Consider the following 14438-nt stretch of genomic DNA (forward strand, 5'->3'; position numbering starts at 1 on the left):
ATTGGGAGGCTTGGGGGATACTTTTCCATGGCAATCGTCGCCATTTTTCCATTTTCTTGCAAATTGTCACTGTCAGTGAAAATTTTCAGCTGGACTTCAATCATGAAGATCTGGGAAGTGTGAAAAGTTGTACAAAAATGTTAGGTAGAAAACAAAGTCTCAAGGGTGAACCCATTCTGGCGGACTACGGACCCGAAGAGTCCCTCAATGAGAGTGCAGACATTGAATGGGTGAACAAATTATGGGTGAGACGTCTGATGCGTCTCTGTGCCCTAGTTTCCCTTACATCAGTCTCCCTGAACACACCCAAGACATTCGAGCGTCATCCACCATTGCAGTATATCACCTTTGTCTGTGACACCATCGTGACCTTTCTCTTTAGTGCCGAAATGATCGCCAAGATGCACATCAGGGGCGTCTACAAGGGTGAAGTACCCTACCTTAAGGATCACTGGTGCCAATTTGACGCAACAATGGTCACCTTTCTTTGGATGTCAATCACCTTGCAAGTATTTGAAATACTTGGAATCGTTCATGAATTCTCCTACTTATCCATTATGCGTGCACCCCGACCACTTATAATGATTCGCTTCCTGCGAGTCTTCCTGAAGTTTTCCATGCCAAAGAGTCGCATCAATCAAATATTCAAGTTAGTCTTCACATTCTTGTGCTCTTAATCCTTTTCAATATCCCTAACAATCCTAATCTTTGATTTTCTTGATTCCAGGCGATCAAGCCAACAGATTTACAATGTCACACTGTTCTTCCTATTCTTCATGTCCTTATATGGACTTCTGGGTGTTCAATTCTTTGGCGAACTCAAAAATCACTGTGTGCTCAACACAACGGAAATTGAGTAAGTAGTATGATCAATATAATCTGATGACCGTGATGACCCATTCGGGATTTTGGCTTTTGGGACTTTGCAGAACTTCGGCTATTAAGGATTTTGGTTTTTCGGAATTTTAGCTTCTCGGGATTTTGGCTTTCGGGATTTTCATTTTTCCAGATCTTGGATTTTTGGGATAATGGTTTTCGGAATTTTGGCTTTCAAGACTTTAGCTTTCGGGATTTCGGTTTTTAACGATTTTAGTTTTCGAGATATTGCCTTTCCGGGATTATGATTTATCGAGATTTTGATTTTCCGGGATTTTGTCTTTCGGGATTTCGTTTTTCGGGATTTTGGTTTTAGGGATTTTAGCTTTTGGCACTTTAGCTTTCAGAGTTTTGGTTTCGGGATTTTGGCTTTTCGAGTTTTTGACTTAAGGGATCTTGGTTTAGGGATTTTGGTTTTTCAGGATTTTTGCTTTCGGGATTTCGGTTTTTAACTATTTTAGTTTTCGAGATATTGCCTTTCTGAGATTTTGACTTTTCGGGATTTTGATTTTTCGAGATTTTGGATTTTCGGGATTTTATCTTTCGGGATTTTGCCTTTCGAGATTTTGGTTTTAGGGATTTTAGCTTTTGAGACATTAGCTTTGAGAATTTTGGTTTTTCTGGATTTTGGTTTTTGGGATTTCGGTCTTTAACGATTTTAGTTTTCGACATATTGCCTTTCTGGGATTTTGACTTTTCGGGATTTTGATTTTTCGAGATTTTAGATTTTGGCTTTCGTGATTTTGGTTTTAGGGATTTTCGCTTTTGAGACTTTAGCTTTCAGAGTTTTGGTTTCGGAATTTGGCTTTTGGGACTTTGGCTTTTCGGGTTTTTGACTATCGGGATCTTGGTTTAGAGATTTTGATTTTTCAGAATTTGTGTTTTCAGAAATTTAGCTTACGGGACCTTGGCTTTCTGAATTTTGGTTTCGAACTTTTGCTTTTGGCAATTCAGTTTTTCAGGATTTTGGCTTTCGGGATTTGGGTTTTAGGGATTTCAGGTTTTAAGACTTTAACTTTTAGAATTTTGGTTTTTCTGGATTTTGGCTTTTGGGACTTTCGCTTTTCGGGTTTTTGACTTTCGGGATCTTGATTTAGGGATTTGTTTTTCAGAATTTTGAGTTTTCAGAATTTTAACTTGCAGGACTTTGGCTTTCAGAATTTTGATTTCGACATTATGGTTTTGGCATTTCAGTTTTTCAGAATTTTGGCTTCGGAATTTTAACTTTCGGGACCTTGGCCCATTTGGGATTTTGTCTTTTCTGGATTTTTGCTTTTAGGATTTTGATTTTCGAGACTTTGGCTTTCAGGATTTTGGCTTTTCGTGAGGTTGGCTTTCGAGATTTCCGTTTTGAGGATTTAGACTTTTCGGAATTTTGGTTTTTCCGGATTTTGGCTTATATTTTAGCATTCGCCCAATTCGCCCAAACTTTAGCCCATTTGGGATTTTGGCTTTTGGAAATTTTGACCATTCTTAGTTATTCGAGATTTCGACCCATTCAAAATTTTGGTTTACCGGGATTTTGGTATTCAGGATTTTGACATTCGGAATTTTGGCTTTTGAGATAATAGCGTTCAGGATTTAGACCATTACCCGATAATACTATGCATTTTCTTATTTCCAGCACCCTTACAATCAATTCCTTGGCCATTCCGGACACTTTCTGCTCCACCGACGAAGATTCAGGATATCAGTGTCCTGATGGTATGAAGTGTATGAAAATGGACTTTCTCACGAGTTACGTTCAAGGATTCAATGGTTTTGAAGACATCGCCACTAGTATTTTTACAGTCTACCAGGCTGCTTCGCAAGAAGGTTGGGTGTTCATAATGTACCGAGCAATTGACTCCCTTCCCGCATGGCGAGCTGCTTTCTACTTCAGCACCATGATCTTCTTCTTGGCATGGCTCGTGAAGAATGTCTTCATAGCCGTTATTACCGAGACCTTCAATGAGATTCGAGTACAATTCCAGCAAATGTGGGGCGTTCGTGGACAAATTCAAAATAGCACAGCATCGCAGATTCTTTCTGGCGACGACACAGGATGGAAACTTGTCACGATTGATGATAACAAGCATGGGGGATTGGCTCCTGAAACTTGCCATGCTGTACTGCGATCCCCATACTTCCGTCTCCTTGTTATGTCCGTGATCCTGGCCAATGGAATTGTTACAGCAACTATGCACTTCAGACACGATGGCCGACCACGGCAGGTCTTCTATGAGAGATATTACTACATTGAAGTCACATTTACATTCTTCCTGGACCTCGAGACACTTTTTAAGATTTACTGTCTTGGATGGCGAGGATACTTCAAACATTCTATCCACAAATTTGAGCTACTTCTTGCCATCGGAACTACACTTCATGTCATTCCTGGACTTTATCTCTCAGGACTAACATACTTCCAGGTTTTGCGCGTAGTTCGACTCATCAAAGCCTCTCCAATGCTTGAGGGTTTCGTGTATAAGATCTTCGGTCCTGGCAAGAAACTCGGTTCACTGATCATTTTCACTATGTGCTTACTGATCATCAGTTCCAGCATATCAATGCAACTCTTCTGCTTTCTCTGTGACTTTACCAAGTTTGAAACCTTCCCCGAAGCATTCATGTCTATGTTTCAAATCTTAACTCAAGAGGCCTGGGTTGAAGTTATGGATGAGACCATGATTCGTACAAGCAAAACTCTTACACCACTTGTTGCAATGTACTTCATACTCTATCACCTCTTCGTGACTCTGGTCAGTACTCACATTCCTTGGTAACCCATTCTGTATTCCAAAAGCTTAACACATATCTCTATCTTATAGATTGTGCTCTCGTTGTTCGTCGCAGTTATCTTGGACAACTTGGAATTGGATGAAGATATAAAGAAACTGAAGCAACTCAAGTTCAGGGAACAAAGTGCAGAGATCAAAGAAACTCTCCCATTTAGATTGAGAGTTTTCGAAAAATTTCCAGATTCACCACAAATGACAATTCTCCATAAGATTCCGAATGATTTTACACTGCCAAAAGTTCGTGAGTCTTTCATGAAGCACTTTGTCACAGAACTGGAATCCGATGATCCATCGTTGGTTGAAGGGATGATGAAGCAACCGACATCGGAATATTGGGAGTCAAATATTGTGTTCAAGAAGCGCAAGCCGGTACGAATAATGAACAAAACACCAAAGGTGCGATCCGTTGGAAGTAGTTTAAGGAAGTTGGCCATAACTCACATTATCAACGATTCCAACAACCAGAGACTGATGCTAGGGGATTCCGCTATTTTACCGGTAGTAGGCGCTAAATCCGGCCTAAAACCACAAGGAACTGTAACGCACCAGAAACAATGGAGGATGGATCAGAAGAAATTCGGTAGTCGTTCTATTCGTCGCAGTGTTCGTAGTGGTTCGATCAAGCTGAAGCAAACATATGAGCATTTGATGGAGAATGGTGATATAGGGGCTGCATCTAGGGTTTCTTCATCTAGAGCCAGACCCCATGATCTCGACATCAAGCTTCTTCAAGCAAAGCGTCAGCAAGCTGAGATGCGACGAAATCAACGTGAAGAAGATCTCAGAGAGAATCATCCATTCTTCGATACTCCCCTATTCATTGTGCCAAGAGAAAGTAGATTCCGAAAAGTATGCCAAAAATTAGTTCATGGCCGGTATGATGCACGACTTAAAGATCCTCTAACGGGAAAGGAGCGTAAAGTTCAGTACAAGAGCCTCCACAACTTCCTCGGTTTAGTCACCTATCTCGATTGGGTAATGATCTTTGTGACAACACTTTCCTGCATTTCAATGATGTTCGAAACCCCTAGTTATCGAGTTATGGAACATCCTGCTCTTCAGGTTGCTGAGTATGTTTTCGTCATCTTTATGAGTTTGGAATTGGCTCTGAAGATCCTCGCAGATGGATTGTTTTTCACTCCGAAAGCTTATATCAAAGATGTTGCATCGGCTCTGGATGTCTTTATCTACGTCGTGTCAACGACATTTCTTTGTTGGATGCCCAAGCAAGTTCCTAGTAATTCGGCTGCTCAGCTTCTTATGATCCTAAGATGTGTACGACCATTGAGGATCTTTACTCTGGTTCCACACATGAGAAAGGTGGTTTATGAGCTTTGCCGAGGCTTCAAAGAAATCTTGCTTGTATCGACGCTGTTGATTCTATTGATGTTCGTTTTCGCAAGTTATGGAGTTCAACTGTATGGAGGTCGCTTGGCACGTTGCAACGATCCCACGATTCTGAAGCGTGAAGATTGTGTCGGGGTCTTTATGAGACGCGTATTCGTTACTAAGATGAAGCTTACTTTGGGAGTCAATGAATCCTATCCCTCAATGCTTGTTCCACGAGTATGGGCTAATCCTCGGCGCTTCAATTTCGACAATATCGGTGATGCCATGCTGGCTCTCTTCGAAGTACTTTCATTCAAAGGCTGGCTCGATGTTCGTGATGTTTTGATCAAAGCTGTTGGACCTGTTCATGCGATCTACATCCATATCTACATATTCTTGGGATGCATGATTGGACTGACGCTATTCGTGGGCGTTGTCATTGCCAACTACTCAGAGAACAAGGGTACTGCTCTTCTGACTGTTGATCAAAGAAGATGGTGCGATCTCAAGAAGCGTCTAAAGATCGCTCAACCTCTTCATTTACCTCCTAGACCCGATGGTCGAAAATTCCGAGCTTTTGTCTATGACATCACTCAACACATCGTCTTCAAACGATGCATTGCCGTTGTAGTGTTGATCAACAGTATGCTTCTTTCGATAACATGGATCAAGAATGAAGTTCACACTGAACGCTTGGTTATCGTTAGCACACTTTTGAATTTCGTCTTCGTAATCGAAGTAGTAATGAAGAACATTGCATTTACACCTCGTGGATACTGGCAGTCGAGACGAAATCGCTATGATCTGTTAGTGACTGTTGCAGGAGTTGTATGGATCTTCCTACAAACTACACTTCGTAGCCATTTGTCGTACTTTCTAGGATTTATGGTAGTGATCTTGCGCTTCTTTACGATCACCGGAAAACATACCACACTGAAAATGCTTATGCTTACTGTTGGAGTGTCTGTATGCAAATCTTTCTTCATTATCTTCGGAATGTTTCTTCTTGTTTTCTTCTACGCTCTGGCTGGAACCATTCTCTTCGGGACAGTCAAGTACGGGGAGGGTATTGGGAGGAGGGCAAACTTTGGTTCACCTGTTACGGGGGTAGCCATGCTCTTTAGGATCGTTACAGGGGAAGATTGGAATAAGATTATGCACGACTGCATGGTTCAACCACCTTACTGTACTCCTGCAGGAAACTACTGGGAGACCGATTGTGGAAACTTCACGGCAAGTCTTATCTACTTCTGCACCTTCTATGTCATCATTACTTATATTGTTCTGAACCTCCTAGTGGCTATTATCATGGAGAACTTTTCCCTGTTCTACTCAAATGAAGAAGACGCGCTACTATCCTACGCGGATATTCGCAACTTCCAGAACACTTGGAATGTTGTGGACATTCATCAGAGGGGTGTAATCCCTGTGAGACGAGTTAAATTCATACTGAGACTTCTCAAGGGGCGCCTGGAGTGCGATCCTCAGAAGGATCGCCTCCTCTTCAAGTACATGTGCTACGAACTGGACAAGTTACACAATGGAGAAGACGTAACATTCCACGATGTCATTAATATGCTATCGTACAGATCTGTGGACATTCGCAAAGCCCTACAACTTGAGGAATTGCTGGCCAGAGAGGAATTCGAGTACATCATTGAGGAAGAAGTAGCTAAACAGACCATTCGCACTTGGCTGGAGGGATGTCTTAAGAAGATACGCACACAGAATATTGCCAAACAACAGAATTCCCTACTAGCTGGGCTAAGAGCCACAAATGAAGCCCCTAAACCTGATTCAACAGAAGATAAAACCACAAAGGAGCCCCAAGACAGTGAACAAGATTCCAAAGATGCCGAGACCCTTCGATTACGCAAGAAATCCCAAAATGTCCTCAATAGATCGGATTCAACGGGAAGTGCTAGTGGGAGAAAATTTTTGGCACCTACCTTGTCTGATCCACAGGCCAGGAATGATAAGGAGCGCTTCTCCAACAGCAAAAAGAAGACACCACGTCCGCAGGCTACCACGAAGAACAATCTGCCCTTCCTCAATGAATTCACCCACAATCAGGCACAGATTGTGGGGCCCACGAACCAGCTGAACCTGGTGTATGAAGTTCAGGGGTGGTTCCAAGAGCAAGTATGCTGCACCGTGAGCAGCGATGAAGAGGAGTAGGGGGAGCAGGAAGCAGAGGAAAACGGAAAAATAGGTGTATTACGTGCTATGTTAGAGAATGTTAACACACTTTACCTGTATTGAATGTTAGAGATGAATATATTCATGTTTAATAGCACAAATTACTGGTTTTTCACATTTTTTCACGATTTTTCACGCACGAAAAAAAACCACGCGTCGTTGACTAGATTCAAATTTCCGAATAGGCCTCTTCGATATAGCAACGCCATTGTAGTTTCGGAATCCGTGACGTCATCATTTAAAGTCCGCTTTGTGTTTATAATGTGAAAACTTGTATTAATTTTTATTTTTTATGTTTTCCGTGGGAAATTCATCCCAAAAGATGTCCAGTGACATTAAGTCTTTTATCTTCTTCGACATAGAAGGGACAGGGTTGCCCCAGTTCAATGGTTCATCGAAAATAATGGAGATTTCCCTTGTTGCATGTTCTGTGGATCATTTTGTGGCGTCTTCTGGCCAGGAAATGCCAGGAATCCCTCGTGTCCTCCATAAATTGTCTTTCTGTGTCAATCCTTTTAAGAGGATCTGTGAGGAAAGCACAAAAATCACCGGACTGGACAATTTCAAGCTGGAGTATGAGAGCAAATTGGGTGTCCGGGAACTGGACATGATTACGAAGTTTGTGGAGCGTTTGCAGCAGCCAGCATGCCTTGTGGCTCACAATGGGAATGGATATGATTACCCACTGCTGAGAAAGGAGTTTTTGAAGCGGAAAATTGTAAGTTTGAGAAGTTTTTGGGGGGTTTTTATTGCAGGTTTGACAGTTTGAGGTTTTTAGGACGTTCCGGAGGGATTGCTCTGCGTGGATTCTCTCGAGATCTTCAGGAAAATCGATCAGGCGAGGGATAGGGAGAGAGAAGAAGATGAGGAGCTAGCGGAATTTATAAGAAACGAACTCAGAGAGATAGAAAAGGCTGAGGAAGAAGCACAAAGCATTGGAAGATGCTCCAGGATTTCTTCAGGAACACTCCAAACTCCAGAAGAACAGCAAACGGAGCAAGGAAAAGCCCCACAGCTTGCGACGGAATATGACATTCTCTGCCCTCTGAGCTCCGGCAAGGAATTCCAGAAAATGAATGAAACCACTCCAAAGCGTCCAACAACGGCCAATATCCCACCCCGGATGAGACGAACAGGAGGATCTCCACAGGAAACGCCCAAGAAAGCTCATGTAGAGCACATCCCAAAGTCCAGGAAGGAATTATTCCCAGCAAAGAGAAAATATCGTCTTGTGGACATTTACAGGAGATTCTTTGGAGAGGATCCAGTGGATTCGCATCAGGCTGAAAGTGACGCCTACATCTTAATGAGGTGCGCTCTCAGAGAAGCCCGGGACTTCCTAGCCATCTCCCAGACCTATTCCAAACCCTTTGCAAATGTCCCTATTGACAAATGTATTTACTAAGATTTACAATTTGCAAATAAAACTTTTATTAATGTGAAATGGTGACACTTTAGACATCGGGAATGCGACTGGGGCCCTTTGCCAAAACTGACTTCATCGTTTTCAGGAGATTGGGTATCAAATCTATGTTCTTATTGACACAGGAAATTGCACATCTCTCAAATTGAGCAGTATATTTACCAATCTCGTCCTCTGTGGGCTCCACAGGCATCTTAGTCTTGATGTCATCATTGCATTGCTACAAGAGACCCACAATCCCTGGTTATCCGGCTTATTGCGCCAAAGAAATAAACTTACCATTACGCAACGTTGCAGTCTTCCCTGGAACTCATTAAGTTCTTTGTGAATGTACCTCTCCGCCTTTGTCACGGGCACTGAACACTTCTGAACACATCCCTGAACTACATCAATGCTTCCTGTGGTATTTTCACAGCATTTCGCGGCGCACAAATGCATTTCCGCCTGAAAATCCAGAAAAAATCACGTGAGTTTGAGGTTATGTCACCCGGAGCACATTAGGAATTACCTGCATTTTCCGTAAATACGACCTGTCCACATCATCTACGAGTTTTGTGATCTCCTGCTCGACTCTAGCCTTCTGTTCCTCAATCATTTTGAGACTTTAAATGGGATTTTTATCACTTTTCTGCAAAATATCCAAGGAAAAACACAAAATCTTAAACGACAAACAATTTCGGAGAAAAGGCCTATTCGAAGTTCCAGTGCTGCTGCGTGAAATTGGTCAGGAAAATGTCTGGTGTTCTTGTGAAAAATCGTCCATCCCACAGCTTGGTGGGTGCTTGGAAAAACAAGTAAGCAAATTTCTCCAAAAACTTAAAAATTCCATCTCTAGATAGCTAAATAATGCAGCTTTTTCTTTATGCTAATTTTAAGGTTAGAATTCCGCCAAGTTTTCGATTGGATTTATGGGAATTTTGCCTCCCAGTCGACATACCGGAAGTCCCTCAATCGCCTGAAGATGTGGAAGGGTCGCTTAATGTCCCTCACACCTGGTGGCATCATGGCAACCCTCACAATCCTCGAAGTTACGCTGAAAGACAAAGAGTCCAATCTCGCAGAAAACGATCTCCGGACAATGTACTCCACGGCAATTGTACGCTTCCTGAACTACATCCACTCAACGACAAGGAGTGCCAAGTCACTCTACAGTGTGGCTAAGGAGCTGGGATTGTCCCCGTATGTAGTGGATTTGAGGCATTCATGTTCCCATGGGCAAACTATGCCCTCCCTCAGGACCTTCCGGCAAGTCTTTTCTTACCTCCTGAACTGGCTAAAATCCTTCTACTGGGAGCCTCAGCTGAGGATCATGCAGAATGCCAAAATAGAGGATGTCAAAAGAAATAACAAGACGGCTTTTGAGAGGACTCTCCGGATGCTCTTTATTGCCTATGATGGAGTCACTGAAGGATTGCGCAGGAAGAAGGAAACCCTGGGAGAGATTTCTCAAGAAATCGTTAACAAGGAATTCCTTCAATGGGCAGAGAGTGCTTCTCAAGGGCAAAAGCTTCCTGAGATCGCGGAAAATCTGCTTTCCAGCATCTTTGCGGCTGTCAGCGCTGAACAGCAAGTCCGGGAGATCGCCCAACTCTTCACCGAAGCCTTCCTCGAGTGTGACAATCTCATAAAATCCCCAGCAATTGAAAATGAAGCAGAAGACACAATCAGTGTTACTGAGATCCATCAGATGTTCTTCCGGAAGACTGCCGAATGGGCTTTTATCCCAAATTGTCTCACTGCGCTAATTGATGTAGCAGAAGACCCCTTGGAGAATCGCCCAAGGCGTCTAGGGGCAGCTTTCTGGTGTGAACGCCTGATTGAGAGCTTCTTGGCATTCCAGGAACTCAAGCGAGTCTACAAGAACAATCGAGATGCTGATCCCACTGTCTCGCATGATTTCGCCTCAATCAACTCCCACAAAGTCGAGAAAGTCCTCCTGGAGGCTTACGAGGAGATGGGAATCGTTCCGGAAACTTCTCTGATCTTCAGTGATTCCCATCGACGTCCCTGGAGCTTGAGATTTAGCCGGGAATTCATCAAGAAGAGAGCACTATCAGCTTCGGAAGTGACAGTGAAAATTCTTGAGAATTGCTTCCAACTGGCAGATCCTCCCTTTGAGGCCAAGGAGCAGGAGAATCTCGTGAAAATTGCCAAAAAAGTTTTCTCATTGGAAGAATCGGCAGAACCGCTGAACGATGGAAAGATCTATACTCTGGAAGATGTTCTGGGGAAGGACAATGGATCGAGCAAGCAGGAGAAAAACTATGGAATTTGGTCCGAAGCACCTTCAGAGATCAATTGGGGTTCCTTTCCCTTGGGACAATTGCCGTGGTAGAATATTATAAAAGACTGTAATATTTTTTCCTCATAATCCTTCATGTCATTCTTTAAAAAATTAGGATTTCAGAGCTACAGTGTAATAAATGATTTTATAATTTCCAATATTTAATAAATAAGGTGTCATACCCAAGCAACATTTTCTGAACTAAAAATATAACGTAAAGGAGACGTAATTATAACGTTATTAAAATGACATTCAATCTTATAAGACGTTGAAACCTCAGAAAGCAACATTTTGTTTAAAAAAGATGATAAAGTGTCCCAGCTTTGCAGAATGCTCGAACTCACAAGAAACAACTCTCCGTGTATTATCTTTTGACATAATTTTAGGGTCCATTCCATACCGACTTACTACAATTAAATTTAGTCAGAAATTAGTAAAAATCATTGTGAAATAAAAAAAATTCACGAGAAAAGCCAATTTTAAAATAATGTATCACGAGTTATAAGCATAAGGACAAATAAAGCCAGTGATAAGCCTAGATCAGATTATAGAGGTGCGATTCCTTCATCGCAAATTTGAATTGTGGCAAACTCGAACGATATTTATACATAAATAATGCAAATTCCGTTTAATAATTCTTAACCCTTTAAGGACGATTGGAACACCGGTGTCCCATAAAGAAAATAATTTTTCCTGACTACCCCAAGTTATTTTTTTTTTTAAGTTTGTACGTAATTGCAAAGTAGAAGGTTGAAGGAATCTAATATATTTTTTGCAAGTCTAAAGCTATTTGCTATATAGTAAATTTTTAAGCTAAAAAATGACGAATTTTTAATTTCTCATAATGAACATTAATTTTAATTATTTTTTATGTTTCCAATTTTTTTATGCAATACCGTTATGGAAAAGGAAACTACAATACTCAAACATAATATTTTTCATTAAAGTGAAAATTATCATTCATTGGTATTGTCAGAAAAATAACTTAAATTTTTGGGCTATTTTTGGTCCTATCGTTCATAGAGGTAAAAATACACCGAATCAGACTCTGTTGTATTTTCTAAAGCTAGGTGTAAAACCTTTTACTGATTTTGTTTATCAGTTTCATTTTTATTGCTGATTTTCGGTCCACGAAAACTGTCTCGTCGTTAAAGGGTTAAAGGAATGAAAAAAATTGGATGAGAAATGCATAAAAGTATCTGAAAATGTTTAAAGTCTATTATCTCGGAAATTATTAGAGATAGAGGCCTCAAACTTTACATCCATTTAGAACCCCTTTCAGGCTTGATATGTGCAAAATTTCACTTGAAAATGAAAAAAATTGAAAAAAAATGCATAAAATTGTCTAAAAAACTTTAAAATCGATTTTCTTAGAAACTATGAGAGATCAAAGCCTCCAACTTGACATCACACTAGAGTTTCGTTTAGGCTTAAGAAGTGCAAAATCCGCGAAAATTTTAAAGACCTGCGAAAATCCGCGAAAAATTTCGCGAACCGCGAAATCCGCAAAAAATTTGGCGGTCCGCGAAAATTCGCGAAAAATTTTGCGGCATCTGAAAATCCGCGAAAAATTTCGCAACCCGCGAAAACTCGCGAAAAATTTTGCGGCATCTGAAAATCCGTGAAAAATTTCGCAACCCGCGAAATTTTTCGCGACCCGCGAAAATCGGCGAAAAATTTCACGACCCGCGAAATATAGAAGTATACTATTTTGCGACGCGGGAAATTTGAAAACATTTTACTACTTTTTCAGAGTAAAACTTTAATATCTTTTATTAAAGTAAATTTTTTAAATAACCATTTATTGAAGAACTCTGGCCAAAAAGTACTGTTTGTTAATGCATTTCTATTAAACAATTGAATCTTTGTTTGAACTACTTTTACTCCGCGCGAAATTCGTTCTTTTTATGTATTGAAAAGACAATCTCTGCGGGTATGCAAATTTTCTTGATGCAATGCTATTTCGCGCGTTTTTTCAGTCCCGAAAATGTGCATAATACCGGGATTGAGTGTAGTAAACCACGAAGAAGTAACAAGACTTCACATTAGAGATTTTTTTCTACGTTATTTTTTCCTTTTGCCATCTAAGACTGTTAGAAAATCCCAAAGTTCCAAATTAGATATGAGTCCAAATTATCCTATCTACCCTAATCATCAAAATTGGATAAGCGGTGATGTCGAGATAATTAAGGTTATAGGGTAAAGTGATATAATTTGGAATTATAGTGTTACAAGTTGGACAATTCGCCGGTACAAGTTGGACATGGCTTTTTTCTTGATAAATACAGTACAAAATTAGTTTTTAAGCACAAGGAACCAAATTATAAAACTAAAGCATTAAAAATATACAAATAAAAATGAAGTACTAAATTTATCAACACAAAAAGCTCTGTGCAAATTGTACCATTGTCCAACTTGTACCACTATCCAACTTGTACCACTTCACCCTATGTTATATGGAATTGGTTTTTCAATGGTGCCTCTCTAATACAGAAAATATGGAAATAGAACAGTGTTATAAGAATTTGGGAATGGTTGCGTAATGGTTAGGTAAAAGAGGGGTTGTAATGAGGTCACAACCCTGTTATGAAATTCGGTCAAATAGAACCGAAGATATGGCGTTTTGAAAGTGCTTATCGAAACGAAACCAAAACCCTCAAAATTTAGGTCAAATTTTTATTTACAACCGGAGATATAGGTCGGTCAATTTTTCAACTTGGACTCCTTATAGTTCGAGTCAAGGGCGTCCGCCGAGCAACTTAGTTTTTTTTTACTGCGCTACAAATGATATGAATTTTAGAACTGTCATCTGAAAGTGCTCATCAAAACCAAGTACAGCTATAACATACGAAAATTTCAGTCCGATCCCTGCCATAGGGTCGGAGTTGATTAACTTATAACATTGGAAAATTTTCTTTTTCATTATAGCGCCCCTAGTGGTGTTTTTATGAATTTCCGATGTTAGAAGGAGATGTGGTATTTTGCGAGAACTTTTTAAATCACATTCATTGATCAAATTCGAATAATTAGAATGATTAGAATCGGATCCAAAACCATTTTAGGAAAAAAAAATTACTTCTAGTTTGAATCTGGGAGATTGGGAGGCCTTAAGTTTTTTTCAGGGGCATGACATTTCCTATGTTTCCCATATGTTTCTAGCGCGCCGAAAAAGTTTTGGGTTTATTATCTATTTTCTGTCAGTATAGAATGAATTAGCAAATAATAGTAATACAAGATAAAAGCCAATTTAATATAGAATAGACAACCAAACACCCCAAATTGGCAACCTACGCAGTTTTGGAAATATCTCGTGAAATGTTTACGAAAACAGGAAAAAAATTACACTAAAATCGGTCGCATTTTTCAAAGCTAATGCCACCCCCCTGTTTTTTTTTATTGAAAGCTCTAAAGTCCAGAACACACTAAAATTGGAGGCAGTTCGATGCCACAGGGGTACAATATTGAGAAAAGAATAAAGGGGTTTCAAGATGGCGGAAGGAAGGGATTCTACTTTTTTAGGGGCGTGGTCTATTTTCCAGTGGTAGGA

The 14438-nt window shown here is 40.5% G+C and overlaps 5 protein-coding genes across 5 annotated transcripts; 4 read left to right on the top strand and 1 right to left on the bottom strand.

The window, feature by feature from the left end:
* Positions 1 to 33: 33 nt before the first annotated feature.
* Positions 34 to 7285, top strand: LOC129804878 (sodium leak channel NALCN). Its single transcript, XM_055852547.1, has 4 exons — positions 34 to 649; positions 728 to 856; positions 2501 to 3617; positions 3687 to 7285. The coding sequence occupies exons 1-4, from the start codon at positions 138 to 140 to the stop codon at positions 7161 to 7163; spliced, it is 5235 nt and encodes a 1744-aa protein (XP_055708522.1). The 5' UTR covers positions 34 to 137; the 3' UTR covers positions 7164 to 7285.
* Positions 7286 to 7476: 191 nt separating this feature from the next.
* On the top strand, positions 7477 to 7953 carry LOC129804949 (three-prime repair exonuclease 1-like). The gene has a single exon (XM_055852744.1). It carries the CDS (start codon positions 7477 to 7479, stop codon positions 7951 to 7953), a length of 477 nt encoding a protein of 158 aa, XP_055708719.1.
* Positions 7954 to 8019: 66 nt separating this feature from the next.
* Positions 8020 to 8628, top strand: LOC129804957 (uncharacterized). The gene has a single exon (XM_055852752.1). It carries the CDS (start codon positions 8257 to 8259, stop codon positions 8587 to 8589), a length of 333 nt encoding a protein of 110 aa, XP_055708727.1. The 5' UTR covers positions 8020 to 8256; the 3' UTR covers positions 8590 to 8628.
* Positions 8592 to 9202, bottom strand: LOC129804952 (protein FAM136A). Its single transcript, XM_055852746.1, has 3 exons — positions 9116 to 9202; positions 8887 to 9051; positions 8592 to 8827 (listed from the first exon to the last, which is right to left on the bottom strand). The coding sequence occupies exons 1-3, from the start codon at positions 9200 to 9202 to the stop codon at positions 8639 to 8641; spliced, it is 441 nt and encodes a 146-aa protein (XP_055708721.1). The 3' UTR covers positions 8592 to 8638.
* Positions 9203 to 9255: 53 nt separating this feature from the next.
* Positions 9256 to 11049, top strand: LOC129804906 (uncharacterized). Its single transcript, XM_055852674.1, has 2 exons — positions 9256 to 9401; positions 9484 to 11049. The coding sequence occupies exons 1-2, from the start codon at positions 9340 to 9342 to the stop codon at positions 10940 to 10942; spliced, it is 1521 nt and encodes a 506-aa protein (XP_055708649.1). The 5' UTR covers positions 9256 to 9339; the 3' UTR covers positions 10943 to 11049.
* Positions 11050 to 14438: the final 3389 nt, after the last annotated feature.

This window comes from Phlebotomus papatasi, chromosome 2 (genome assembly GCF_024763615.1).
Source record: "Phlebotomus papatasi isolate M1 chromosome 2, Ppap_2.1, whole genome shotgun sequence".
Taxonomy (NCBI): domain Eukaryota; kingdom Metazoa; phylum Arthropoda; class Insecta; order Diptera; family Psychodidae; genus Phlebotomus; species Phlebotomus papatasi.

What these genes read in the sequence shown, in the direction of transcription:
- LOC129804878 (XM_055852547.1), top strand. Translation starts at nt 138, where the DNA reads ATGTTAGGTAGAAAACAAAGTCTCAAGGGTGAACCCATTCTGGCGGAC. An exon ending in CGCATCAATCAAATATTCAA is followed by an intron (nt 650 to 727) that starts GTTAGTCTTCAC and finishes TCTTGATTCCAG; the next exon opens with GCGATCAAGCCAACAGATTT. An exon ending in CTCAACACAACGGAAATTGA is followed by an intron (nt 857 to 2,500) that starts GTAAGTAGTATG and finishes TCTTATTTCCAG; the next exon opens with CACCCTTACAATCAATTCCT.
- LOC129804949 (XM_055852744.1), top strand. Translation starts at nt 7,477, where the DNA reads ATGTTTTCCGTGGGAAATTCATCCCAAAAGATGTCCAGTGACATTAAG.
- LOC129804957 (XM_055852752.1), top strand. Translation starts at nt 8,257, where the DNA reads ATGAATGAAACCACTCCAAAGCGTCCAACAACGGCCAATATCCCACCC.
- LOC129804952 (XM_055852746.1), bottom strand. Translation starts at nt 9,202, where the DNA reads ATGATTGAGGAACAGAAGGCTAGAGTCGAGCAGGAGATCACAAAACTC. An exon ending in CGTATTTACGGAAAATGCAG is followed by an intron (nt 9,052 to 9,115) that starts GTAATTCCTAAT and finishes CTGGATTTTCAG; the next exon opens with GCGGAAATGCATTTGTGCGC. An exon ending in GACTGCAACGTTGCGTAATG is followed by an intron (nt 8,828 to 8,886) that starts GTAAGTTTATTT and finishes GGTCTCTTGTAG; the next exon opens with CAATGCAATGATGACATCAA.
- LOC129804906 (XM_055852674.1), top strand. Translation starts at nt 9,340, where the DNA reads ATGTCTGGTGTTCTTGTGAAAAATCGTCCATCCCACAGCTTGGTGGGT. An exon ending in GTGGGTGCTTGGAAAAACAA is followed by an intron (nt 9,402 to 9,483) that starts GTAAGCAAATTT and finishes GCTAATTTTAAG; the next exon opens with GTTAGAATTCCGCCAAGTTT.